This window comes from Centruroides sculpturatus, unplaced genomic scaffold (assembly GCF_000671375.1).
Source record: "Centruroides sculpturatus isolate CEXI.00-Female unplaced genomic scaffold, Cexi_2.0 scaffold1700, whole genome shotgun sequence".
Taxonomy (NCBI): Eukaryota; Metazoa; Arthropoda; class Arachnida; order Scorpiones; family Buthidae; genus Centruroides; species Centruroides sculpturatus.
Genome location: NW_019385850.1, coordinates 62,314 through 90,126, shown reverse-complemented (window position 1 = coordinate 90,126; position 27,813 = coordinate 62,314). Strand labels below are relative to the sequence as shown.

Here is a 27,813-nt window from a genome sequence, read left to right as displayed (position 1 = left end):
ATTTTAAAATAAAATTTAACTCTTACCTATTATAGGAGTTTACAATTTAATGTTATTTAGAATATTGATGTAGTAAATTTTTTTAAATCTGCAATTCATTTTATATAACAATTACATCATAAAACTATGGAAAATAAAATTGCAATTAAAAACATTATCCAAATTTCATGTTTTAATATAATTTGATAGTTCTGATTATCAGTTAAATCAAATAATGTATATAGGATAAATTATATACATAAAATCATATAAGTAAGGCAAAAAAATAAATAAATAAATAAATAAACCAAACAGTAATCATATTGTAAAAATTTTTTTATTCAACAAGAACTGAAATACAAAGATTTTATTTCTAATGCCGCTCATTATTTCATAACACAAGGCTGAAAACGGATCGTTTCAAATATCTGTAAAATTTCAGTGCAATAATAAACTCCATACTAATGCACAAGGTATGATTATTATGGAACATTTCCAGTATTTTAATAGGAAATTAATATTGATAAATTTTAAATTTTCTAGCATGACTTCATTGAAATTCTTTATCAATCTGTTAAATCAATATGATAAAAACAGTTTGATAAAATTTCAATGAAACTATATCTTACATTTTAAATTTGCATTTTAAAGATTTATAAAGGTTTGTTCTGATTAAATTAATATGAATTTATTATTAATGTTTATGAAGTAACGATTCTGTAATGTATATGATGAATGATAGAGGACTTGGTGCATAATATATTACACAATGCACAACATAATGAAACACACAAAATCATAAAACACAGCAAAGGAATGGTTCTATGTTAAACAATTTTAAGCAAATGAGAATTATGAACCCAAACTGTACAGTTTATTATTAAAATATCAGCCTTGTGCAATGGTAGGAAAATGTCCTTGAACTTCACATCCTAAATGACTGCCAGGCACAGATGTCTTCTAATGGCAAAAGGAAAACCTCAATTACAGTTCTTTCATAGGGAGGAAAATATAATAAAATCCTACCCTATGTAAATAGATTCTGTGCTTGGCAATCCTAGGAAAGAAATGATTGAGGTCCTTCTTGATGTATCTACTATAGCTGTACAATGAATTCTAGGAGTGTTAACAGTTCTTTTCACTCCATTAAACAACTCTCAATCTTCATCATCTCTTTTCCGTTTTTGCCCCCTCGCTGTTGCATCTATAAACAAAAAAATAATTTTTTGTAAGCATTGTTAGAAAGCTTATTTTATCATATAATACAAAATTTTAATATTGCTAAGAATGTTTGAGAAACATGCTAACTAATAAGAACTATACACTTCATATCTACAACTAAGCTTGTACCAAAAGTAATTATTGCCAATTTTTTACAAACTATAACACTCAATCTGCAGAGAAAAAATGAGTATACTATTGGGTTGCTCGGACAATACATAAAATCATATAAGTAAGAAAATAAAAACAATTTTCTTATAATATATAAATATTTTATTGAATTATATATTGACCATTTTGGTCCAATACCTTTTGCTACCTTTCTGGTAGTAGCATGATTCAAGCTCATAAAAGTTCTGATCTTTGCTTACAAAAACTAATTCAAGTGATTTTTGACATTCTCATCTGAAGTAAATGTTTTACAGTTTAAAAAATTTTGTAAAGACTGGAACAAGTAATAATCCGAGAGTGCCAGAGCTGGTGAATATGATAGGTGTGATACCACATCCCATCCAAGCTCTAACAGCTTCTGACAAGTTATCAATCTTGTGTGAGGTCTGGCATTATCATGGTGAAACACTATGCCTTTTCTGTTGATCAATTCTGGCCTTTTCAGTTTGATGTTATCACTCAATTTGTCCAGTTGACAGCAGTACACTTACAAATCAATTGTGGAATTGTCTAGAAGCTCAAAAAAAACCAATTCCCTTCAAATCCCACCAAACAGAAAGCGCTACTTTTTTGATGAATATTGGCTTTCAAAGAATCATTTCAAATGGATAATTTTCTTGACATTTGAGAAGCAAAATCACGGGTGTCTGTGCGACAGAGCAAATATCTTTAAGAACATGTGGATGCCATATAACAAGCTTTGAAATGAAATCAAGTCGTTTCAAGTGATCATAAACAGTTGAATTTGACAAATTTAATCTCTTAGCAATTTCTCATGTTGTTATCCAGCAGTTTGCTTCAATCTACCTTTATTTTGTCTTCATCAGCTTCAACTGGCCTTCCAGAATGTAGTGCATCTTCAATATCGAAATTGCAGGAATAAAATTTTGCAAACCAGTTTTGGCATTGTTGTTCTGTCAACACACCTTCTCCATACATGTCACACAATTTTCTTCTTGCTTGAACAGCATTCTTACCTTTTTCGTAATAAAAAAGCAAAATATGCTGAAAATGATGCTTTCAATTTTCCATACAGTGATACCCCGAACTTACGCGATAGGTGGGACCAAGCGATAACCGTGTAACTCGAATTCGCGTAAGTCGGGGTATAATTTCGCAATTTGTGTAAAATCCAGATTGGAGGTATGTAAGCTAATAAATGTTCTCGTTAATCTTATCTCGTCTTTTGATTTATTCATGGTTACAAGAAATCACACATAGAGTCTCTCAAGTCTCTGTAGATATAAAATACATAGAAATAAATAACACAAAATAAATTGTAGCTATGCGTCGATTCACAAACGGATAAACACAAAATGAAACAAATGGGCTTTGCACTTGACTTCCTCACATGCTGCACACACACAGGAGATAAGTTTCTCAATGATGAAACTTGGATTTACCACAATACTCCTGGTTCCAAAAAACAATTGCTGCAATGGCACCATACACATTCCCCATAACCCAAGAAATTGAAAACTTCAATTTCAGAAAAAAAATTATGGCTTGTTTTGTGGGACAGAAAAGGCATTCTTCTGATTGACTTCATGCCTCCTGGCACTATAATTAATGCTGCTCCATATTGCCAAACTTTGCAATGCTTTTGATGGGACATTCAAAACAAATGGAAGGGAAGTTGACAACTGGTGCCTGCCTACTTCATGACAATGCTTGGGCTCAAACAGCAATTGTCATCAAAACACTTCTCAAACAATTCAAATGGAAAATTTTTTGACCATCCTCCATATGGCCCAGATCTTGCTCCATGACTTCCAATTATTTATTTATCTGAAGAAACATCTTGCAGGACAACAGTTCCAGAACAATAATGAGATCAAATATGAAGTTAAAATGTGGTTCCAGCAACAAGTGGAGGAATTCTATGACTCTGATATATATAAGCTAGTAACACAGATTTGGACAATGGTGGTAATTATATAGAAAAATAGTGCATAAACCAGTAAATAAGGTGTAGTGAATGTTTGTTCAAATAAAAGTATTTTGAATGAATATTAGCCATTGTATCTTTACTTTTCAGACATGCCATCTATATTTTACAGGACTTAGAGCTTGAACTTTATATTCACTTTGCCTTGTTCCACTTTACAATGTTTTCAACTGAAACAAAAAACAAGCCAAACTATACTTGCTTTACGAGGTACTAAACTGATATTCTTTTAACTCCTAACAGCATGGAGATAAATCCAATTCTATTTTGCTAATGTTTATTAGACTGAGGATATCATTTCTTTGATATAGCAGACCAAATCAGTTACTTTGATACCTTAAGAAAGCTACATTAATTAATCAGTGGTATTTTTAAATGAGTTCAAAATAAATGATAATTAAAAGTTATTGATATATCATTTAAAACAATATAGCAATTATGTACTGTATAGTAACATAATACTTCCAATCTATAAAAGAAACATTTGATTAAGAAATGAAACCAATTATAATCAGTTGTGACATTTTATTTTCTGATGACTTTGCTTCTGGTCTATTAGCATATCTTTTGTCTGACACAAAGCATCAAAGTTTGTAAGATTTTCAAGAAATTTTTTTTATTACAGTTTAAATGTTTATCAGTAAATTGTTAAATAAAACCAAGCCTCATATTTCCTATAATAAACACTAGTACATCTAATGTCCTTTAGCATGCTTGTAATTGTAATTCTTCATGACAATATTCTTGAACATTATATTTTTTGAGATCAGCAAATTGTTTATGTTAACTTTCCATACAATTCTATTTTATAAAGAATGAGATTTTTTCATTTATCTTTATTATCCAATTCTCTTGATTAATTATTCTTTTTTTGGTATCATGCTCAAGAGCATGATACCAAAAAAAGTAGGTGTAAAAATTAGTAAAAACTAAATTAGTAAAAAAATTAGTAAAAATTAGTATAAAAAATTAGTAAAAACTAATGAATTACACTTAAAATTATACTTTAGCTTCAGCTATTAATAGTTCAAGCAACTGCCAAGACAACATTAAGTAGCAAATAAATATTAACTTGGTTTTTAGAAATAAATTAAATAACAAAGCAAATAAATCTATTTGTTAATAAAATTAATTTTTAAGCAGTCATGGTCACATGAGAACATATGACAGACTCCATGCTTGACACCCTTATGTTAAAACATTCCTTTTGAGCATTATTCTAAGTTTGTCTTTCAAGGAAATCCTATCTCAAATTATTGTACAATGACAATATAGTAGGCATAAAACTTGTCCCCACAAAGGACAGATAATTTGGCATATATTGGCTGCAGACAGAAGGCAAAAGAGCACCAGTATGAATACTGGATGCACCAACTATGACAACTTTCTCAGTCCACTTCACAACTGAAAAACATTAAGCAATAGGATATGACAAATATTATTAGGCAAGTTTACAATCCAGGTTTTGTTAAAATAGATGAGAAATTTATAAGCAAGATGTTCTTAGCCAATATCTAAACCATAATGATTCAACTCATTTATCTAATGCTTGGAAGTTTTTGTTTATAAAGTTTCTTATGCATTGGCAAAGATGAAATATTTTTGTTTCTTTTAATTATAACTTTAAGTTAAAAGAACAGATAAATAAATTTTATGCACGTTTCTAAGAGAGAATTGCAAAATAAAAGCATAAAGGCAAGGAAAAATGCAGACATCTTAACTAATAGTTCTGATCATCTGCATATTAACAAAATAGTACACAAACAAACATACAAAAGTGCAGTGTTTAGATTTATTAATATTAGTTAGATTTAGTAGATTTATTATGATCATAGATATATACCTAGTAGTTTTTCTGATACATTATATTTAGAAAAAATTATTCTAAAATATTTTTGAAAAATCTATCTAGACAGATAAAATACATAAAGGAAAAAGTTTTATCAACAAAGTTTTTCTTTTTGATTTTACATTCAACACTGATATATACAAGATCTAATAACTTGAAATTGTTTCATAAATATACTGTCAAAACCTGTAAGTATTTGTGCAGAATTTTTAATAATGTAGACTTCCTTGAAATAATGACTGTTATAAATTTTACTTTCCTAACAACATTATGTACAATAGTGCCTTGTACTTCAAATTTAATTCATTCCAGGAGATCATTCAAACTCCAAATCAATTTTTTCCCATTAGAAATAATGAAAAGTGAATCAATCCATTTCCAGACCCTAAACATCACCCATTTCAATAAACTTAAAATCAAATACACATAATAAATTAAAACTTGAAAACCACAATTAAAATATGTAAATACTGTATAATAAAATGAAAATCATGTTTACTGGTGCACACTGTATGCTTCCATGTGGAATAAACAATTTGTGAAATATAACGTTATCATACATTATCAATGTGAGATTGTATTCTTTGTTTAGAAGCTTACTTTAATCTTTTTGCTTCACATTTTGTTTGAATAAAATCAAGTAATGTCTTTGGATAAAAAGCATATTGACATATTATGTTTTATAAGTTTTGGAAAAAATGTAACATCCTACAAACAATAAAAAATTGTAATATACATGGTAAAGATATCTTGCTCCTAAACTTCAAACATGTCAAATGTGGTTTAAAAAGTTCAGTTTTGGGAATTTTGAATTAAAAGATACAAAACATATGGGGTACCTAAAGCTGTGGTTAAAGAAAAATTGCAGGAAGAAATTGTTAAAAATCAATGAATAACACACATTACAGTATAACCAAACAAACATAAGCAGTGAAAACATACAAAAAAATGCAAGAGCAAGAGATGACTGAAGATACAACAGATTGTATTTATGCTTCAAGTGCACTTTTTCACTATGTGTATAGTTCAAACCTCAAAGCATAGTTTGAACTCAGATGAATTTTTGTCAAATTTTGCATTCAGACTCTTAAGCATTTGAAGTTAGAGTTGTTGAAGTACAAGGTACCACTGTATTACCTGTATACTTTTTAGTCTGACTATTATCTTGACATTTTTAGGTAGAAAGATAAATTTTATAAGCTTTGAGAATTATTTTATCAAAATTTAAAAAGACTAAATATTTACCATCTGCTTCATCTTCTTCATCCTCATCATCATCTGGGTTAAATTCACCTTCACTTTCTTCCTAAAATTTATTTCATATTAATACATTTGCAAAATTAATTTATTATAAATTAAATTGTTTAGAATAATCACTGAAATATTAGAAATGTTACATTTGTTATGATAAAGATTATGTGGTCGTCTTAAAATCAAAATAATCTAAACAAATATGATTAATGTTTAAAAAATATAAAGAAATATTTCTTATTCATCAACATCCTAACAATAAATGAGAGACTTCAAATTTGTTTCCAGGCAAAGATATTAAATTCAAAATATGATTAGAGGGGTAAAACTGCATTCTCATAAATATTAAATGCCTTATACAGGGTGTCTATAATTAAAGGAAACAAAACTGTTAAGAGACAGATAAAATTTTGTAGGAAAATTTTATCTATCTCAATACAGGAAAACTGTGTACAAAAATGGTTATGACTTTTGTTGGTAAAGATCTTTAATGACATCATTGTCACAGCAGCACTACAAAAATACTACAAACTTGTCATCCCTAAACACCATAGCAGAGATGTTTGAGTAAAATCACATTTACACAAGAGAGTGTAAGACCCTACATTGCAGTCATTTAAGAAACATACTGTCTGACATATTTACGATGAAAGTAGGATTTGAAACTCAGTATTTTGAGACTTCGCAAATCTAGTCAAATCTAGATTTCCATGTTTATTATATATTTGTTCCAGTTTATTAAACTTTAATATCTATGATGCATTCAAACAAAGAAAAATCTAAATATTTTTAACAAAGTACAAATAAAATAGTTTAGTTACTTTTTATGTATCATTTATACCAAGATTTCATACATTTAGCAAAAACAATCAACTAATTAGACTTTATATCCTATTTGCAAATGCCTCTTTAATTATAATTACTGTTTGAAACAATGCCTTCTTATGATATTTCAAATTTGTACAAAATGAACCACTATGTTGTATTACATGAAATAAAATATCTTATATAGAAATAAATCAACTAAATATTTAGAAAGTTTACTATAAATACTTATAGTATTTCATTTAAAGTTCAGTTGTATTTTTACTCTTTCCTCCCTATTGCACTAAGAGCTTTTTTTCATATTTAGGGTGGATTCAGCCAGACCCACAACTGGGAAAGCTAACCCAACTTATTTGAGTCAGACTACACTCAAATAATTCCTAAGGGTTACTTCTCTCAGACTCAATCCCAGGCCCCAGAATGATAGGCTGATGTCTAGTTACTTCAGTCATCTGGCCATTGAGCTTCCAACTAAGATTACCTTGAAGAATTTCAGACTTCTAATTTCTTTGGTATTTTTTACTTTATCTGTTTTTTTATTTGAAATTTTTACAAAATAAATAAATAAACATAACAGCAAATGACTCTCAAACTGGATGGACAAAAATACATCTCTACAATACTTTGATTTGTTGTGAATTTACAATACTTGATCCAGTCCAGCTGTAAATGAACATAATATGTAACTTACATACCTTTAAAACCTTAAAATTCCAGTAAATACAGTAGAGCATCGATTATCCAAATATCGATCAACCAAAACGTCAATTAACCGAAAGCTTTCCAGTCGGTAAATTTAATTTCTGCTAGTGCTGTGGTGCAGCAATCTTTGGCTATGTCTTGGGCTACTCCAATATTATTTTTGTTGGTGTATGTGTTTTAGCTGGCAGCACTGGCGCGACCATGAGAGGATACTTAAAGACGTGCCAGGATTTGAATGAATTTTAACATGGGATAGGTTAATAATTTTTTCGTACATAATCGGTTATCCGAAAAAATCAATTTTTCGAACAACCCCAGTCACCAATTCATTCAGATAATCAAAGCTCTACTATAACTATAATAGACAAATGTTTTTGATCTAATATTAAGACTGTCTTCAAAGCCCTTTAACATTCCAATTATGGAATGTAAAAACAAACAATGATGTACAGTAGAGTCTCAAAAACTCAGCCTAATGTGGACCGAAGGGTGGCCGAGTTTGTGAAAATGCTGGGTTATCGGGAATGGGGTTAAAAAAAATAAGTATGAGTGTTTCCTCAGAAAATACTGTACTGTACTTGTATGTATTGTTTACTTGAGAATACAACAGAGACTAAACTGCCCAAATACCCTTAAACAAAGGAAAAGTACGTCCTTTATGAAGGCATAGAGCCTTTACTACATGAAAATGAAAATTAATGAATACACTGTGTACAGTAATTTACCTGATAAGACAGACCTCAGAAAAATACTTTATGGGGCATAAAGCTGTCTATAATAAAAATTAATTAACTAAGGATTTTTTTGCCCTGCCAGGGTGTGGCCGAGTTATCCGGACTGCCGGGTTATCGAGTGCCGAGTTTGAGACTACTGTATTACTAAAATGGAGAGGAAAAAATTTAAAAACATACAACTATCGCAATAGTTTTACAACTAAAGTATTCATTTAACATACAAGAGAATTATCTTAACATCAATATCTAACAACAGTCTGTTTAGCAGTAATTTTATGTAAAGTTTGAGTGTGGATAATATAACGATATATTACAAAATGGACGAAATTTCCACAAATAATTACAAATAAAACTTTTTTGTGGTGTTATTCATTTAAAAAAATACATCATTGTTCATTTATACAAATTAAAGGGCCTGAAGACAATCTTATATTAGATCAAAACATTTGTCTATTAAAGTTATTTACTGGAATTTTAAGATTTTTAAAGGTGGGTAAGTTATAGTTTATATGTTATCTAGTTTTGTGTAGAAGAAAAAGAATTTGAAAGTAACATGGATACTGATATTCTGTAGTGTATGTTGGATTTGTGATTGTGATGTGGATTTTGATTATTTACAGTAGAGCATTGATTACCCTAATACTATCAACCAAAACAAACAAAAAAGCGTTCAAGTTGGCAAATTCAAATTTCCTCTAGTGCTGTGGCATTGCAGCACTCTTCCCCTCCCTGCCAACCCAAACTATAGGTCTACAAGGGGTGTTCAAAAAGTATCAAACCTTTGGTTGGCAAAAATACATTTATTGATTTTGAGGTACTGTACAAAACCCTAATCCCCTTCAAAGTAGTCTACTTTGTAATGTATGCACTTCTCCCATCACTCTTGCCATTGCTGGAAACACTGCTGGAATGCATCTTTTAGAATGACCATCAGCCGGTCCGTTGCATTCCACATGATGTCTTCTCTTGACTAAAATTGGGTTACTTTTAGCTTGGGAAATAGCCAAAAGTCACATGGAACCATGTCGGGAGAGTACGGAGCGTGATGAACCACAGGAATGTTGTGTTTGGCGACGAAAGTCCAAATCAGATGTGCAGAATGGGCGGGTGCGTTATCATGATAGAGCTGCCACGTTTTGGTTGACCACAGATCCGGTCGTTTGCATCGCACAGAATCACAAAGACAACAAAGGACCTCCTGGTAGTACTCCTTTGCGGTGGTTTGGCCTTGTGGTGCATACTCAGGATACACCTCCCCACGGGAGTTGAAAAAAACTGTCAACATGACCTTGACATTGCTGCAGACCTGCCACGCTTTTTTTGGCCTCAAGGATCGTCCCTGAAAGCCTGCTGAATCTTGAAAATGGTTTCCGCTTGTGGCAAAATTTGATGCAATATCGCTGCTCACGTTGTTCAATCATTTTCCAACTTAGTGGAATATGATGAGAGCTCACTACACGTCCTCACTCATAGGCCAACTGCCAGCGACTGATGCTTCCTACAGGTGGGAAAAAATTCAGGACTGTGCGTAACTGTCCCCTCCACAACTCCACCGAAAGAGACCTCCCATGCATCATTGGTTTACATGGAAAAAATAAAGGTCCGATACTTTTTGAACACCCCTCATACTTTAATGTACTATTTTATATAAGGTGTGTATTTGTAAGATGTGTGATAAAAAATATATACAACAAGTTTTGTGTTTAATATATTTTTCATAAATGATCAGTTATCCAAACAACCACAGTCCCAAATTGTTTTAGATAATCAATGCTCTACTGTAATTGTATTCTGAATCAGCATGCAATTTCATTTTATAATCTGGACTATTTTCAATTTTCTGCATTGTAAAGTTTCAAATTCACTTAAAAATTCTGTTGTGCAAGTTGTAATATCAGTATTTTATTATGATGACAAAACTAAGATAGTTGTATTTCATTTACAAATTAGTAATGATAAAATACAACTAGCATGTTATCCTTATCAATTACATTTTGTTTCCTTACAGCTTTACTAATAATGCTTTTCAATCAACAACCAATGGTTTCTATTTAATGCAGTTAAAACACAAACTTTGAAGACTGAGAATTGAGTCAAGTAATAACATCATTTTTGCTTCACTTTTTTAGAAAAATAACAGAAAATAATACTGTTATGTTGAATTATCAGTCAATCAGTAAAAAACTTTCCTAACTGGAAGTTCCAAGGGGCAGGAAAAAACTTTGAGTTACAGACAATTCAAGTTAGAAAACAATAAAGTAAGAAATGCCTTTTCTGAATAGATATGTATGTTTACCTCTCTTGCATTATATAAAGAATCTTTGATAACTTTTTTATTTTAAACAGCCCTTGTAATTCCTTTCAGCAAAGCATTCAATGTAACTAATGAAATTTAACAGTTTTGTAGGTATATCTTGTTGAGAGGACCTCTCACTTTGAACTGGAACATTGTCTGAAAATTGGTAGATACAACTGTCTGAAAATTTCATGAAATCCAATAATTAGGATCACTTTGGATAGAATAAATATTAAAATTCAAGTCCAGGAAGTAGAATTTAACATAAATCAATTAGGAGACCAAGAAAAACTTCAACTTTGAGAAAATTAAAGTTAAGAAATTCAAGCTGGAGACATTAAATCCCTATGCTGTTCCATTGAGACTTCATTTTCTTCAAGTTAAAGAGACAAGTTTACTGTATTTTTTTCTTATTTAAATGTAAAAATGCAACAAGTTTTTATTACTTTCAGCATAACAATTACTAGGTTACATGTCTTATACATTGTGCTCATTAAAAATGACCTTGAAAAGATCATCTTTCATTGAATCTCAATTACAGCTCATACATATACTGTCAGCTACTTATTTGCTTGTCTAATACTTAATATTTCTTTCATATTAATTAAAGTAAAGTAACATTTGTATAAAATTTAGATAATTACTATGTAACTTTTAAATTAAAAACAGTAGTAAAATAAATTTTGTATAACATCATCTACAGTACATTTCAGTAACTGGAAAAACAAAACAATTTTTCAGCATACTATTGGAAGGGCTGTCATTACAATCAGTAAGATATTTTATCATATAAAATCTCATATTCATCTCAAGATTTTAATGTTAATGTTATCTATTGTACGAACAAATAACATTCACTCCATCAACTGTATTCTGAAAATTTGGCATGTAACATTTTTTCAACAAAACACAGATATGTCCAGGCTCTTTAGCTATGATATCCATCTTCAGGAATGTCTATCAGAACCACTTCATTGTCATGGAGTTAAAACATTTTCAGTATTTTTCATACAGATGAAATTTTTCTTAACTTACAATAAAACTGAATAAACAATTTTTTAACATATTGTTAATTTATTTTTTTCAAAATATATTATTTTACAAAGTATCACAATATAGTAAGATTACTTTTATTGAATAATTATAGTTTTTATAATATTTTGCAAACAAATTGTTTAGATTTAAAAAACTGTTCTATTTATATAATAAAAATTCTAATTAAAAGATATCACAAGTGTATCATATTTCACAAAATAAAATAATAGAAAGAAAATATTTGTATGGTATTGTGAGAACCTGGACTAAATAGAAAAGATTTACTTAATTTACTTAAATAATTTTGCTAAAATTTTCACTCTCAACCATGATAGCAGAAACTGATTCCATTTCCCCACAGACTTGCTTCCTTGTCCAGAGATGACATCATCTGATTATGTCACTTTTGACTGTATCGAGAACACACAAAAAAAATCACTATTGGTTTAACTAGCCTACATTACCAAAAAATGGACATAGAACCAACAGGGGAGGACCCCAAATAAAAGGAAAGGAGCCAGTCATCACAGAGAGTCTATTGTCATCAAGTGTTTGCTCCAGTCTTGGATATACACTGCCCATAAAAATCACCACCACCAATTATCTCCAGGGACTAACTAGTCCTAGTGAAATCTGATTGCCAATGACCAGAATCCTACATGTCAAGTGGCAGCACCATCCTCCTAAGATTACGACAAAGGACCTACACCTTCAGGTAAATACCAACTCTTAATCAAATGCAAATTCTCTCTTTTGGTTGGGGATCAGATAAGATTTAATTGATATGCTCTTTGATTACTATATAGTCAACCTTTACATATTACACACACACACACACACACACATATATATATATATATGTATAATGTAAATAAATGGTTATTTGTTTGCATTACATAAGTAATAGAGTGCAACTTCTTTCAGACGCACTATCTCTTAGACCTCCTCTATCCCGAATCTAACCACTTGCACATAAATGAACTTACTGTAGCAGACATTGAAGTTTTTGTGTCTGTCCATAAGACAGTGGTGTCAGTCCTGACAAAACAGTCATTGCAGATGCAATGTTAACCCTTTGGTCAAGTGGTACAGAATGTGGAAGCATAGGGGCACTTGCACATTGGTCACAGTATCAAAATAATAAGAGAAATTTAGTCATTAAATATAATATGTAAACATATACACACACATTATTTTTGTGCTATATATCACACAAAAAATAATAATAATGGTTGGACAAAACTTTTATAGAATATTCTCTAAGAATATCATCTATCAATTAATAAATCTATATGCTAATTACCTCTGGACTTTTTTAGCTAGCAAAGACACATTAAATTTTATTAATAAAAGCCTCAAACCACTTAGAGCCTTTTTTTTTTGTTTCCAGTACTGTTTAATAAGTATTGTTCCTGTAGTTATGTGGATACTGCACTATTTTTTGTATTCTGTGTATTCAAAAGTTTCATGTCTTTGAAATTCGTTAACATTCTAAAACACGTTCCATTTTATGTTGACTAGAGAAAAATCTTGCCTAGATCGAAAACATTTGTCTTTAAACATTGGTTAATTATTAAACAGTACTGAAAACCAAAAAAAAGTGCTTTAAGTGGATTGAGGTTTTCATTAGCAGGATATTACTTTTCAGTCTTATTTATGTGAAGTTATTTCACATTAAATTTTGTTCAAACCTATAATGATGCATACCATTTTGATTGGTTCAATGTGCAAATGATGTAAAAAAATCAGAAAATGTGAGAAAAGTCAATTTTAATTGAACATAAAATATGCCAGTCACAAATTTTCCAAAAGAAATTTGATAAAGAATTTGGCAAAAAATTTTAGAAGCAGATGACAATTACTGTGGCAACTCAGAAGCCAAGGCAAGGTAAGGTCCATTCGATTCATAAATTATTTTCAACTTTTTCCCTGATTTTAACATATTTGATACAGCTTTTAACCCACATATTAAACAAATGACAAACATTTTCACACTATAACAGCTGCTTATCTGAATAATCCATTGTTTTTGAATTCTTTCTCCATATAAAACATTGTGTAGCAACATAAATTATTTAAAACTCATGTTTGCTATGCAAAGTTTTTATAAATTATTTATTAAATACCTTTCATTTTTAAATAAAATGACAATAATAAATATATTTGATATATATGAAGTTAATGAAAACCTCTGAACTATATTAATCAAAAGGGAATAATATACTTCTGTTTCTTCATATCAGCTAGAGCCATCATCAGAAACTTTTGAACTTTTGAACAAAAATTATTTATTTGTACAGAAATATTTTTGTACAAATAAATAATTTTTGGTAACCTGAACAAGAAGTTATATATTATTATTCTTTATTTGATATATTCTCCAAACTCTTACTTATGACTGATTTATTATTTAAATTTACCTCTTCCTCTCCATCATCGGCATCTTCATCAACATCATCATCGTCGTCGTCATCATCTCCTTCTTCCTCTTCATCATCAACATTTACATCATCATCTTCCTCTTCATCTAAAATGCAATTTCACCATAAGTAAGGTTATTTCAAAATAAAACCAATAATTAATATTTAATTAAATTGCCTCAATGTCCTTTTTTCCTTATTAATATGTAAATTTTTCCTTATTAATATGTTAATATAAAAATTTTTATTTTATTTCGTATACCTGCAGGTATACGAAATAAAATAAAAATTGTTTTCTATTAATCTTTGTAATATTATCTGTAAAACCAGTATAATAAGTCCTGATAATAGATGAAAGTCGAATTTATAGTCAAAAAATTTACATATTAATTAATTAAAACCAATAATGTTTAAAAATTAAATATATTAGGCTTACAAAATCATTTGCTATTATAACAAACTATAATTTCATTATAAAGAACAATCTCTTCTATACTCAAAAAGTATATCAAATATTCATCTATCCTTGTACACTGAGAAAAATTAGAGACACCCTCTAATAATGAGTTGGTCCACCTTTAGCTCTGATCACAGCCGATATTCTTCTTGGTACAGACTCAACAAGTTGCTGATACTGCTGCTGAGGAATATTGGCCTATAATGGCAGCTCTAAGTTGGGTCAGATTGAATGGTGTCGTTTCCAAGCTTTGAAGTGATCTTTTGACTTCGTCCTGCCAATGCTCTGTAGGATTGAGGTCAGGGAACTGAGCTGGCCATGGAAGCAGGTTACAGTATGATTGATTTTCCTTTAACTAATTTCAGATCAATTTAACATGGTAACAAGGTGCACTGTCCTACTGAAAGTGACCATCTCCATCAGGGAAGCATTACAGCCATAAATGAGTGTACATGTTTGACAATGATGTTGAGGTAAACTGTTCTATTCAGAGATGTGTCCACAAATATTAAAGGATCTAGTGTACTCCAGGAAAACATTCCCCACACCATAATTCCACCGCCACCAGCCTGAAGAGTTGTCATTTGGCAGGAGGGGTCCATGAATTTGTTGTGTGCACCATATTCTGATCCTGCCATCTGCATGATGGAGCAGGAAACAAGATTCATCAGACCAGGCTACTTTTTCCAGTCCTCAAGTGACCAATTTTGTTGTTCCTGGGCCCATAACAGGCACCTTTTCCTATTTTTCTGTGATACCAAAGGCACTCTTGATGATCTCCTGCTGCTAAAACGCATCATTTGCAAAGTGTGTTTTGTTGTGCATTGAGATATGCTTTGTGATGCACTTGCATTGAATTCAGCTGTAATTTGTTCTTGTCTTTCTGTTGCTGTGACTATACATGCTAATTGCCTTTCACCTCTCTTGTTCACCAGCCTTTTTCAACCAGAATTGTCCTTATTGCTTGTTTTTTTTTCCTCAACTGCCACTGTCTAAACACCCAAGATACTGTTGGGCAAGAAAATCCTAAAAGAGTCGTCGTTTCAGAGATGCTCACACCAGCTCTCTTCAGGCGAATAATGGTTACCCGCTGGAACGTTGTAAAAGGCTTGTTTGAGTTTTATATTCCAAAGCCTTTTACAATGTTCCATCAGATAACTGTTATTCACTTGAAGAACTCTGGTGGAGTTTGAAAACATTTGCATTAAATATTTTGTTTGTTTTTTTGTTTTGTGCACACCAGTTATTAGTTCTGGGTATGTTATTGTTACAAACAAATTGAAAATTTCAATATTCTAAAATCCATGGGCAAATTTGAGACAACACACGTTTACTTTAATAATAATAATAAAATATTAAATAACAAGGAACAAGGTTTGCATTAAAAATAGTGAAATTTTGTACAGAGGATTTCCCAAATTCTCAAACTTTGTTAGAGCAAACAGTGTTTAGAAGTGTCATGTACAAAGGTTACCTGTATTTTAATTTTCACCTGTTAATAAAATTGCATTTATACCTTATGCCGGTAATTGGTTCCAGGAGAGGCAACTTAAGTCGAAAAACGATGTCAGTCGAATTTACTTGTCACTAGACTAAATCACAAATAATCATTCCCAGTTCTGTATTTTATTTATAAATGAATTTTTAAATCTATTTTAAGCTTACAAACAAATAAATTTTAGTTTTTAATATAGTACAGGAAAAAGTAATCTAAATTTACGAATATATGTACGTTACATACTGTATATTACATACTTGTAAATATACATGTTTACAATTTGGCGATGTTTACAGTACATCGCAGACTCTTTATTTGTGAATGTGGTTTGCTCTAAGACATTATAAAATATGATGATTTTGTAAGATTAAATAGCAAATACAGTTATTAAAATTATTTTGCAATAGTAAAAAATAAACTAATTTATGTTAAATTTACCAATAACAAGTGGTGCTGACAATGACACCAAACAGTAGCTATTGGAACTATCGTGGAAAATGCCAATATTGAGCTCTTAAAGACCGCTAAATAAGATGACAACACAGAGTCACTTCATATTTCATTCTCTACGATTTATGAGTAAATGTATGTATTTTAATATGATTTTATGTGCTTTTAACACTTTTCTAGTGATATTACAATTTTAATATTTGTGGTGGACAGAAGTAAAGTTGAATAAAATGACTTAAACTTGATTTTTATTTTTCCATACATATTTTTTGACAATGTATAATCAAAAATGACATAACTCGAAACAACATAACTCAAGGTATACCTGTTTAGAATTTCAATATGGAAAATATAAAAAAAATATATAAATTGAACAGATAAATGGAAAAGTGGTATAAATGACAAAACAGTTTTCTTTGTTAAAAATATAAAAATGCAAGAAAATATACTTATTTATTTATTTAATTTAATAAAATATGAATTTTTTAAAAATCAATGTTAGATTTTATCACTAATATATTCAAATTATGCTATTTGTGCCTTGTACCACTTTTCCACTAAATCCCTCAATTATAAATGTTTTTGGTGTTTTAGCTTATTCCTTATAGCAATGATGAATAATCTATGGTCCATGATTATAGATTACAATGTAAGGACCTGAAGAACACTTTTGAAACAACACCATTGGTATAAAGTAGTGATGTCCAAACATTTTCAAGCCTACATTTTCATAAAGTCCTACCATAAAGTCCTTCCATAAAGTTATACTCAATGCTCCCAAACTGTACCCCAATGTCCTCTAACCCATTTTTCCCTTGTGAAAAAGGCTTAGAAATATTTTTAGAAAAACTTTTCTATGAAACTCATACTTTATGTCCTTACCGTACATAGTTCTCCACATCTGGAAAGCATTAAAAGCAATGTTTCTTCTTACCCGTTTTAAAAGAGGAGGAAAGGGAAAGGTTGTCAGTGAACCCAACCTTCACCTATGGTCACCATTCAGTATCCTGCCTCCAGTGTCCCCCCCGATGCACACTTACTTCTTTATGCCCCCTAGATTTACTCACTGCCAACAGGGGGGTGGGTAGCACCACTTTGGGAACCACTAGTCTAAAAGATTGAAATCCTGCTCTGGATCAATCTTTTAATCCAGAATGTTCTAAATTATTAAATTTGCTCAAAAATTAATGTAAGTATTAAAATTAGTACATGATGATAATCTAATCACATCTACCTTTAGATCAAATTATTACACTTTTTCCATACACAATTATAAGTTTCCAGTCTTGGAAAATAGATTGCAAAATTTTTGTATAATATACATCTGTGAATTATTTTTTTAATAATAAACATAGTGAAGATTAAATTTAGAAACATATTCAATGATGTTTGATTAGAAAATATATTTGTTGTTTTCTCCCAAATATACTCTTAATATTAATTCTATAATGACTAAAACAATAATGCCAGTTTTCTACTGATTTTCTTCTGTTTAAATATGTATTAAAAATAACTTTATGATCTAATAATTTATAAAAAAAAACATGCTTTTTGTTGAGATTTAAGATGCAATCTGCAAATATTTTATTTTCTTCCAAATTGACCCTTGCACAAAAAGTTGTTTATCATTGACTAGTTTTTATAGGAATCTACGAAGATAGTTGCTTGTTAAACTTTCAACTATATTTTCAAATAATTTAAATCATTCAAATAATTCTAAAAGTTTATTATTTTAAATATAACAAGTTGAAAGAAAACTCTTATATTATTAACTTTTTAAAGAATATTATTTTTCATTCGCATTATATTTTTCAGTTAAAAAAAATTGTTTATGAAGTTTGGTATGTTCATAACATAATTAATTTGATATTAAAACAAATTTTTTTAAGGTGAATCGAAAATTAAATTCAGTTCACTCATCAGTGAATTGACTGACATTTTTGTAGTTATCTTTAAACAGTTTGTAACATAACTTCATTAATATTTGAATTAATAATTCATTTAATATAATTTATTTTAATAAATTTAATGTATGGCAAACATTATTTTAATTTTTTTAACCCACATGTTGAAACATTGATATTCATATCTGTTTAAATCTGTCTTTACATATTCCAATTGTAATACATTTTCAATTCTTCATTCATTAATCATTTGTATTCTGATGCATTTAAATAAATAAATAATTACATAAAAATCACTTTGAAAATAATCTTATTTTCATCTCAATTATCAAGATATAACAACAATCTAAATGTGCAATTTTATTACAATTGCTGGAAGAACAATTGTTTGTAAAAAATTCCAAGCCACTTGAATTCTCAAGAGCTCAGTTTCCTGTATTTCCAAATGAGTAGAAACTAACTTTTGCTCAGTAGTACACTATTCAAATATACACACACGCATATATACAGGGTGATTGAAAAGTTATGCACATAAGTAAGGAATCAATTTTATTTTGTGAGGTTAATGTACAAAAATACAGATAGTAGTAAAACAAATTTTATAATCTGATCTTTAAGAAAGGCAAAATCAAATCATGCTATTGCAATATATGTTCAAAATGTCTATTGTTCACCAAGTGCAAGCACAAGCTCTTTTTATGGTGTTTGATGCCATCTTGTGAAGCATTTGAAAACTGGTGCTTGCAATTGCCATTATAATGTTCCTATTTAATTCATCTATCGTGCATGAATATTTACACATGGGTTCCATTGAGATATTCCCACAGAAAAAAATCTGGAGATGACAAATTTGGTGATTGTGGATTCACAATCCTTTAGATATAAGACAGTTAACAAAGAATTCTTGCAACTGCAGAATCCAGATATTTCTAATAAAACTCATCTGCAACAGGTGCATAAAAGTGACTGGCAAAATAATGCTCAACAATGAAAATTTGTTATTCCTAAGGGTAATCATTTTACTTCCTCAATAAACAAAGCTATAATGCAGCCAATTTTATAACTTTTACACAAAAGTCAGAGTTTCTATTATTAAAAGTCACTATAGTGTCATCTTGTGGCAAGAGACATAATAAAAATAACTTGACACAATTTATACTAATATTTTGATGGGCAGGTTTTCAATCACCCTGTGTGTATGTGTATATATATTTATTTATTTATTTGATTTCCTAACATTTATAAATATTTATCTTCCAACATTCTTATATGCCTTACCACCATATAATCTTCATTTCTATTTTCAAACTATTATATATCATTGCAATTCAATCTGAAAAATATTGATAGAGATTTTACAAAATGTATTGCACAAAAAAGTTAAGAGTAGTCTTACATAAGATGGTATTTTAAATGAACAAGTTTACTATTTTTATTCACAAATATTCTGTTAAGTCTAAATTCTAAAATAATCTTCATGTTGTAGATCAGTTACAACTAATATACTGAATATGCATAGCATGATACAATATTAAGCATTAATGTGGATTATTAATTCTTGAAATATTTAAGCTAATATTTAAAACATTACTTTGTATAAATCATATTTCAACTGAAATATATTGATATTTAAATAAGTTTATCTAATGAAGAACTATACACAATAAAAAAATAATTAAAATTCAATATAAAAATTTAGATATATTTTTCTGCATTGCTGAAATACAATGAAAAAAAGCTGAGTATACATATATAAATAGAATATTTTTCCTACTTGTCCATAATAAAAAATAAATGGATGCTGATGATAACATTAATTTTAATTAATAATAAATTTCAGATATATCATTATATAAAAATTTTTTTTCAAGAAATAAAATCCTAAATTTTTTTTTAAAAGAATGCTGTTGACATCTCAATTTTATATTAAAATACAATATGATACAGCATATGAGTATTTAGTACCAATAAGATTCCTAATTCAAGTCACTATCTTAAAAAAGTAATTGAAAGTTAAGATTTTTTTGAAGTAATGATAATACAATTAAATACAAAGTCAGAAAAACAGTCAATAAATTTTTTTAGATATTTTCATTTAAATATTAATCTACCTTCTCCATCTTCTTCTTCATCTACATCACTGTCACATTCTCCATCCATATCATTTTCATCATCTTCATTTCCTAGGACCAAATAATTTTGATTGTAAAATTATTGCCCACACAAAAAGGTCGTTTAAAAAACATTCTAAACGTTCAGCATTTTTAATATTTTTTAAAAATTATTCAATATTTTAAATTTTATTGATGGTTAATTGTCATCAATTTTCTCATTTAAATTTTTAAGTAAAATTATAAATTATTTAGTATTAGTTGCTGAAAATTCTCTCTCTTTTGCACAAGAAAAGAGAGCTTACCTCATATACATATCTCTGATGAGCTTAATTGTAGTTAACTATAAACCTATTATATTTATTATTATTACTTCAATGAGTACAGGATAGTCCCAATATAATCATACAATTCAAAATTAATCTTCTATTGAAAAATTCACATAAAATATATCAAAAATCTCTTTATATTTGAGATCATAGTGACAAGTGATAGGCACATTTTAACACATCATTTATATGCATTAAAAAAAAAGGAGACTAGAGTACATAAAGTTGAAGACATCATATTATAATCATGTAATGAAATAAATATTATTATTTTATAAATTAATTTCTACACAATTAATTTTCTACCATAATAGGCATAAAATCTATACATGTTTCATTCCTGACAAAAGGAATTAAAATTATAGATGGGTCAGAGCATCTCTCTGTAACATCAATAATAATATAAGTTAGAAAAAAAATAGTGAAAATTTATCACAAAAGTATCAAATTTTAGCCAATTTTGTTTTATTGTTTTATTTTCTAATTTAAAATCTTTTTCTTCTTTTCTAAATCCATAGATAATATGCATGATGAGAAAAAGAAAACTTCACCTCAAACAAATATTCATATGACACGTTCAGAGTACTATCTAGTATTATTTTCAATATATATTATTTTTATGTCCAATCAGACAATTCAAAATCATATTGTTTTAATCATTATAGAATTTTCTAAAATGTTTTTCCATTATTCAATATTCTTGAATTTTAGAAGAAATAACAGTATGTCATTTGGCATTTATGTACTACACCATATATTACATCTTATGCCAAAAATTGTTAATATTAACATTTTGTAATTTAAAAGAACATTTGAGATTCAAAGAAGTATTATTTCATACAAGTTCTTTCCCTAATACACACACAAAATTATTATTAAGAATGAAGTAAATGAAAGTAATCAAATTACAAATAAATGATAATTGATTAAATTAGGATATATTATCCAGTATATTTGAAATACAATATAATATTGATCTTTGGCTGAAATATTTACAATTACATTGGAAGAGATATTAATTTTGTTAAAGAGAGAATTATTGCAACATAGTACAAATACTCTTCATACATCATCTATCCACTTGAGAAAAATGAAAATATGTCTTACTAATAAAAATATAATAGTGATATTGAACTATTTTATTTTAAACACATTACTTGTCAAATATGTTTCCATTAAAATTTACATTAATATAAAAATCATATATATCTGAATACAATTCAAAATTTTTGAATTTTATGTTAGCATTTGAGAAATATGAAGCGCACATTTACACAGTTGAAAATTATGCTAATGATTAAAGATTAAAGAAAACAATTCACAATTTTTTTGGTGAATTATTCTGCTAAGAAATATTTTTCATTCATTCTGTGTATTTATCAAGACTGTTGACATTATATTGTTTAACTAAATACAAGAACACTTGAATCATGCAATGCCATAATGTTGTAAATGCCATTTTTTTCTAATATGTTTTATTGAAGAATTGAATTCTAAATGCAATGTTTTCTGCCACAAAAGAAAATTGTGGTGATATTAGCAGTGTAAGTGGCTGTATTTTGAAGATGAATTTATGTGAAAATATAATGTTTAAAGTGTCAGGAGTGCAAGTCATGTGACTTTTGGTGCATAAAACATTGCAGTTTATATTTACATCATTTTTGATATTCCAGAGAATTTGTAACCTAGTGAGTTTTTTACCATTTTATTGTAAAATTGAAATGAATTCATTCATTAGAAAAAATGTTTTTTACCTCTCCTGAAAAGTCTTTTTTTGGCATTTACAACATTATGGCATTGCACACTTCATTTATCTTTTGAACATTAAAATCAAAAACAAACATCATTTTTCTCATATTTATAAAACTAAAAAGAAATTAATTTTATTTTGCAAATAATTACACATTAATGTTTCACTTAATTTGATTTGAACATTTTAGTCATAGTAGTCTTAGAAGGAATTTATTTATTCATTCATTCATCCTATTTTAATTTGATGTTTGTACGTAAGATATAAACAAATATTTTCTTTTTTGATATACACATTAACTATAACAGTAAAAAAGTTTTTTAACTTATTTTTCTTTCTATGCAGAGTATCATGATCATAAATATTTTTTATATGCTTAGATAATATTTTTTTGTAGTTAATATGATTCAACTTTTTAAAATGTACTTTGAAATAAAATAGCTTGTACTGTACATATATAATTCTTGTTAAAAGTGTAACACTATTGTCTAACATTTCAGAGAAAAATTATAAAATGTTTAGTGTTTTAGAAGATACTGAAATATTAACATATTAAAATTAACACAACAACAAAAAGCAAAAGAAAAACTTTTTCATAATTTCATGTACCCAATTTGAAATTTTATAAAAAAATTGTACAGCTTCTCCAAAATCTGTAAAATCAGACATATTACGATATATTTAACTAAAGCTCCTGTAGAAAGAATCTATTTACTCATGAATTGTCTGTGGTCAAAAGATAAGGCTAGACCAGGCATGGCACATATGGCCTGTGGACCAGATCTGGGCCCGTCTAATGAATTTATGTGACCCGCAATCAATCTTTCAACATTAGATACTGAAGTCCGAATAGCTCGATGAAAAATTCTGACGCCAAAAAATAAAAAAAAAAAGGGACAACAACTCACTGTGCATTTAGAGTTAACCTTCCTATTACAAATCTCATAAGTACAGCATGAAGTGTTGATAAAGCATGATAATGTGAAAAATGTATCTTTAATCTCTATCTACAATTCAGTCTCTATGGGGTGACACCACAATTAGATCTCACACCACCTCAAAATCTTCCTAGGGCAGCCTCTGGAAAAAGTTCTTTCCAATTTGGCCCTGGGGCAAAAACTGTTGGCAACCCCTAGGCGAGACTAATACTGAAGCCATGATTAAAAAGCTAATTAATTAAAAAACAAAATTATGACTTACAATGCAATAATTCCTATGATAAAATTACAAGTGATAAGAACTTGTTAAATAACATAAATTCATCTGAAAATATACTTAACTTAAACTAGAANCGTACTTATTTTTTTTAACCCCATTCCCGATAACCCGGCATTTTCACAAACTCGGCCACCCTTCGGTCCACATTAGGCCGAGTTTTCGAGGTTCTACTGTATTTAATAAAATTTTGCAATTTTATAATTTCAAAACTCCTAAATTATTATACAATTTTAAAAAGTACTATCAGACATCAGAGAAATGCTATAAAGCATTTCACTAACTAAGGATTTTGCCATCATAAATATTACAAAACTGTCAACAATGAGTCAAGGTAAGTCACAAAAAATATCAGAACAATTCTTTAAAGGTTTGTTTTTACAATGTGGTAACACTAGAACTACTTCTTCACAAAAAACTGATTTTCAATTACAGCGATTATCAATTGAATGAAGTTCCATTTTTTTTTTAACCTATTGTTCCACCATCTCCATTCTTTTTTCAAAGGTGTCTAGCCTGACAATGATTGTTTACACAGCAAAAAATATTTACTACTGTAAGTTTTTTTTACTGAATTTTATATTTAAAATGTCCAATTAATTGATAATCTAGTTCTTGAGATACAAACTATCTTTCTCCTAAATTTGCATTTTTTTAATCATTAGATTTATTCAATGTTTGACAATATGCAAAATTTTGAATCAAAGTTGAGAATTTGATTCATTTATTATTGATCAGGCTGAAAGTTCTTTGTGATTGAGATGCAGTTCAGATATATGCTGCTACTGAAATATTTTTGATCATAAGTTAATAATCAAAAATTTTACTCAATATATTTTACTCAATATATGCTTCTCATTTTTCTTTTCCTATATCTGAATATATTAGTTTAATAACATATTAGTTATAAAAACTATTTTATAATCAAAATTACTAAATATATTTATAGTCACACTAAGACTATACTTATAATTTAAAAAACAAAACCCAAACTAAAGCATTTAATATTGATCTTTTGCACCATCCTAAGTGTAGCTTATATAGCATTTTATAATATAGATGAAACTAGCAAATGGCAACAACTTTATACTTTACAGAGATGTGATTTTTAGAATCATCAGTTTGTACTGGGCCGAAATTGAAACTGGCCATTTTCAGTGACTAATGAGAGACATGACTTTAGACAGATTTGATTGTATATTAATAATAAATGAATAAATAAATGAACTGTTTGTCAGATATTTAGTGAAAGTTGTTTAACAAAACTGTTATTGTACTTGATTTTGATTGTTTTATGCTAATGAATTTTTCACAATAATGTACACGTATAGTTTGTTTATTAATTTTAGTTATATATAAATTAAAAACAGTTAACAATCAGAAAAAAATATAGATACCTGAAAATGTCTCATTTTAGAGGAACAGCTTTTAAACATATACCACTAACAGAAGCATATATTACAGAAAGAACTCCACCACCTATAACCTACTCAGGAAAGACCAAACAGATGCTATAAAATTGCTGGGTTTTACAGAATATCTATCATTGACAATGTGTCAGGCCAGAGCTTGGAATACATTGATGCCATGACCCAATCCTTATCTATCAGAATTGGAGAACAACAGTATACAATAAGAAAAAGTTTACTCTCTGCAGAAGTTGCAAGAGCCAGTGGATGTTTTATGGTGTACAGCTGTGATTATGCCAAATGAAGTGCTGGATTATTTATTGGGCTGTAATAAGGCTAATTAATGATTCATCCTTATTGTACCACAATAAATAATCCAGAAATTTGTTTGGCATTTCTAATAGAATTTGACTGATGTTTATGCTGAGAGTACTAAACATATAAGAAATAGACACCACCTCAGAAGCACAGAGGAATGTAAAATATAAATCAGAATTTAAGGAAAATACCATAAATTTCAAGAACCATTTGCAATTTCTCATTCCTAGAGACCTTGTTTCAGATACCCATAAAATATGGCCATCTTTTAACATATATTGATGTAAACTAGGATGGGATAACTAATTTTTCTGCATGAACATATAATTATTATAAATTATGTATAAATAATTTTATTTAAATCTAGTGATATAATATTTGGCTCATAATTTTGCACCACTTAGTGTTAAATTCCTGCATTCAAAATTACTGTCAGAATTCTCAGTTCTATTCATGTTTCATTATCATTTAGAAGTGTTCTATTTAAAGAACCTGATGAAGGCTACTAAAAATAGCAAAAAATATTAGTTGAGCATCAAATGTTTGATAATTGTTGATTTTCTGGTGCTGTGCTCTGAATCCCTTTTTTAAAAAACATTATTAATTTTGGTTTTAGAACTGTACAAATCAAATTCCTTAAATTATACAAATTAACACTAGATACAAATTAAAATTATAATTAATTTTTATTTAATTTATACAGTAGAACCTCGAAAACTCGGCTCTCGATAACCCGGCACTCCGGATAACTCGGCCACACCCTGGCAGGGCAAAAAAATCCTTAGTTAATTAATTTTCATTATAGACAGCTTTATAAAAGTATAAAACCTCTCATAAAGTATTTTTCTGAGGTGTGTCTTATCAGGTAAATTACTGTACACAGTGTATTCATTAATTTTCATTTTCATGTAGTAAAGGCTCTATGCCTTCATAAAGGACGTACTTTTCCTTTGTTTAAGGGTATTTGGGCAGTTTATTCTCTGTTNAAAAAACATGCTTTTTGTTGAGATTTAAGATGCAATCTGCAAATATTTTATTTTCTTCCAAATTGACCCTTGCACAAAAAGTTGTTTATCATTGACTAGTTTTTATAGGAATCTACGAAGATAGTTGCTTGTTAAACTTTCAACTATATTTTCAAATAATTTAAATCATTCAAATAATTCTAAAAGTTTATTATTTTAAATATAACAAGTTGAAAGAAAACTCTTATATTATTAACTTTTTAAAGAATATTATTTTTCATTCGCATTATATTTTTCAGTTAAAAAAAATTGTTTATGAAGTTTGGTATGTTCATAACATAATTAATTTGATATTAAAACAAATTTTTTTAAGGTGAATCGAAAATTAAATTCAGTTCACTCATCAGTGAATTGACTGACATTTTTGTAGTTATCTTTAAACAGTTTGTAACATAACTTCATTAATATTTGAATTAATAATTCATTTAATATAATTTATTTTAATAAATTTAATGTATGGCAAACATTATTTTAATTTTTTTAACCCACATGTTGAAACATTGATATTCATATCTGTTTAAATCTGTCTTTACATATTCCAATTGTAATACATTTTCAATTCTTCATTCATTAATCATTTGTATTCTGATGCATTTAAATAAATAAATAATTACATAAAAATCACTTTGAAAATAATCTTATTTTCATCTCAATTATCAAGATATAACAACAATCTAAATGTGCAATTTTATTACAATTGCTGGAAGAACAATTGTTTGTAAAAAATTCCAAGCCACTTGAATTCTCAAGAGCTCAGTTTCCTGTATTTCCAAATGAGTAGAAACTAACTTTTGCTCAGTAGTACACTATTCAAATATACACACACGCATATATACAGGGTGATTGAAAAGTTATGCACATAAGTAAGGAATCAATTTTATTTTGTGAGGTTAATGTACAAAAATACAGATAGTAG

The 27,813-nt window shown here is 28.7% G+C and overlaps 1 protein-coding gene across 2 annotated transcripts; it reads right to left on the bottom strand.

The window, feature by feature from the left end:
• Positions 1–297: 297 nt before the first annotated feature.
• On the bottom strand, positions 298–21,857 carry LOC111642506 (acidic leucine-rich nuclear phosphoprotein 32 family member B-like). Of its 2 annotated transcripts, XR_002759562.1 has the most exons (5): positions 20,852–21,857; positions 14,432–14,538; positions 6,414–6,474; positions 1,006–1,183; positions 298–939 (listed from the first exon to the last, which is right to left on the bottom strand). XR_002759562.1 is itself a non-coding variant. In XM_023388858.1 (4 exons), exons 1-4 carry the CDS (start codon positions 20,898–20,900, stop codon positions 1,137–1,139), a joined length of 264 nt encoding a protein of 87 aa, XP_023244626.1. In that variant the 5' UTR covers positions 20,901–21,856; the 3' UTR covers positions 298–1,136. The 2 variants fall into 2 exon arrangements, 1 of the variants encoding a protein (XP_023244626.1); XM_023388858.1 differs by having other exon boundaries at positions 298–1,183; positions 20,852–21,856.
• Positions 21,858–27,813: the final 5,956 nt, after the last annotated feature.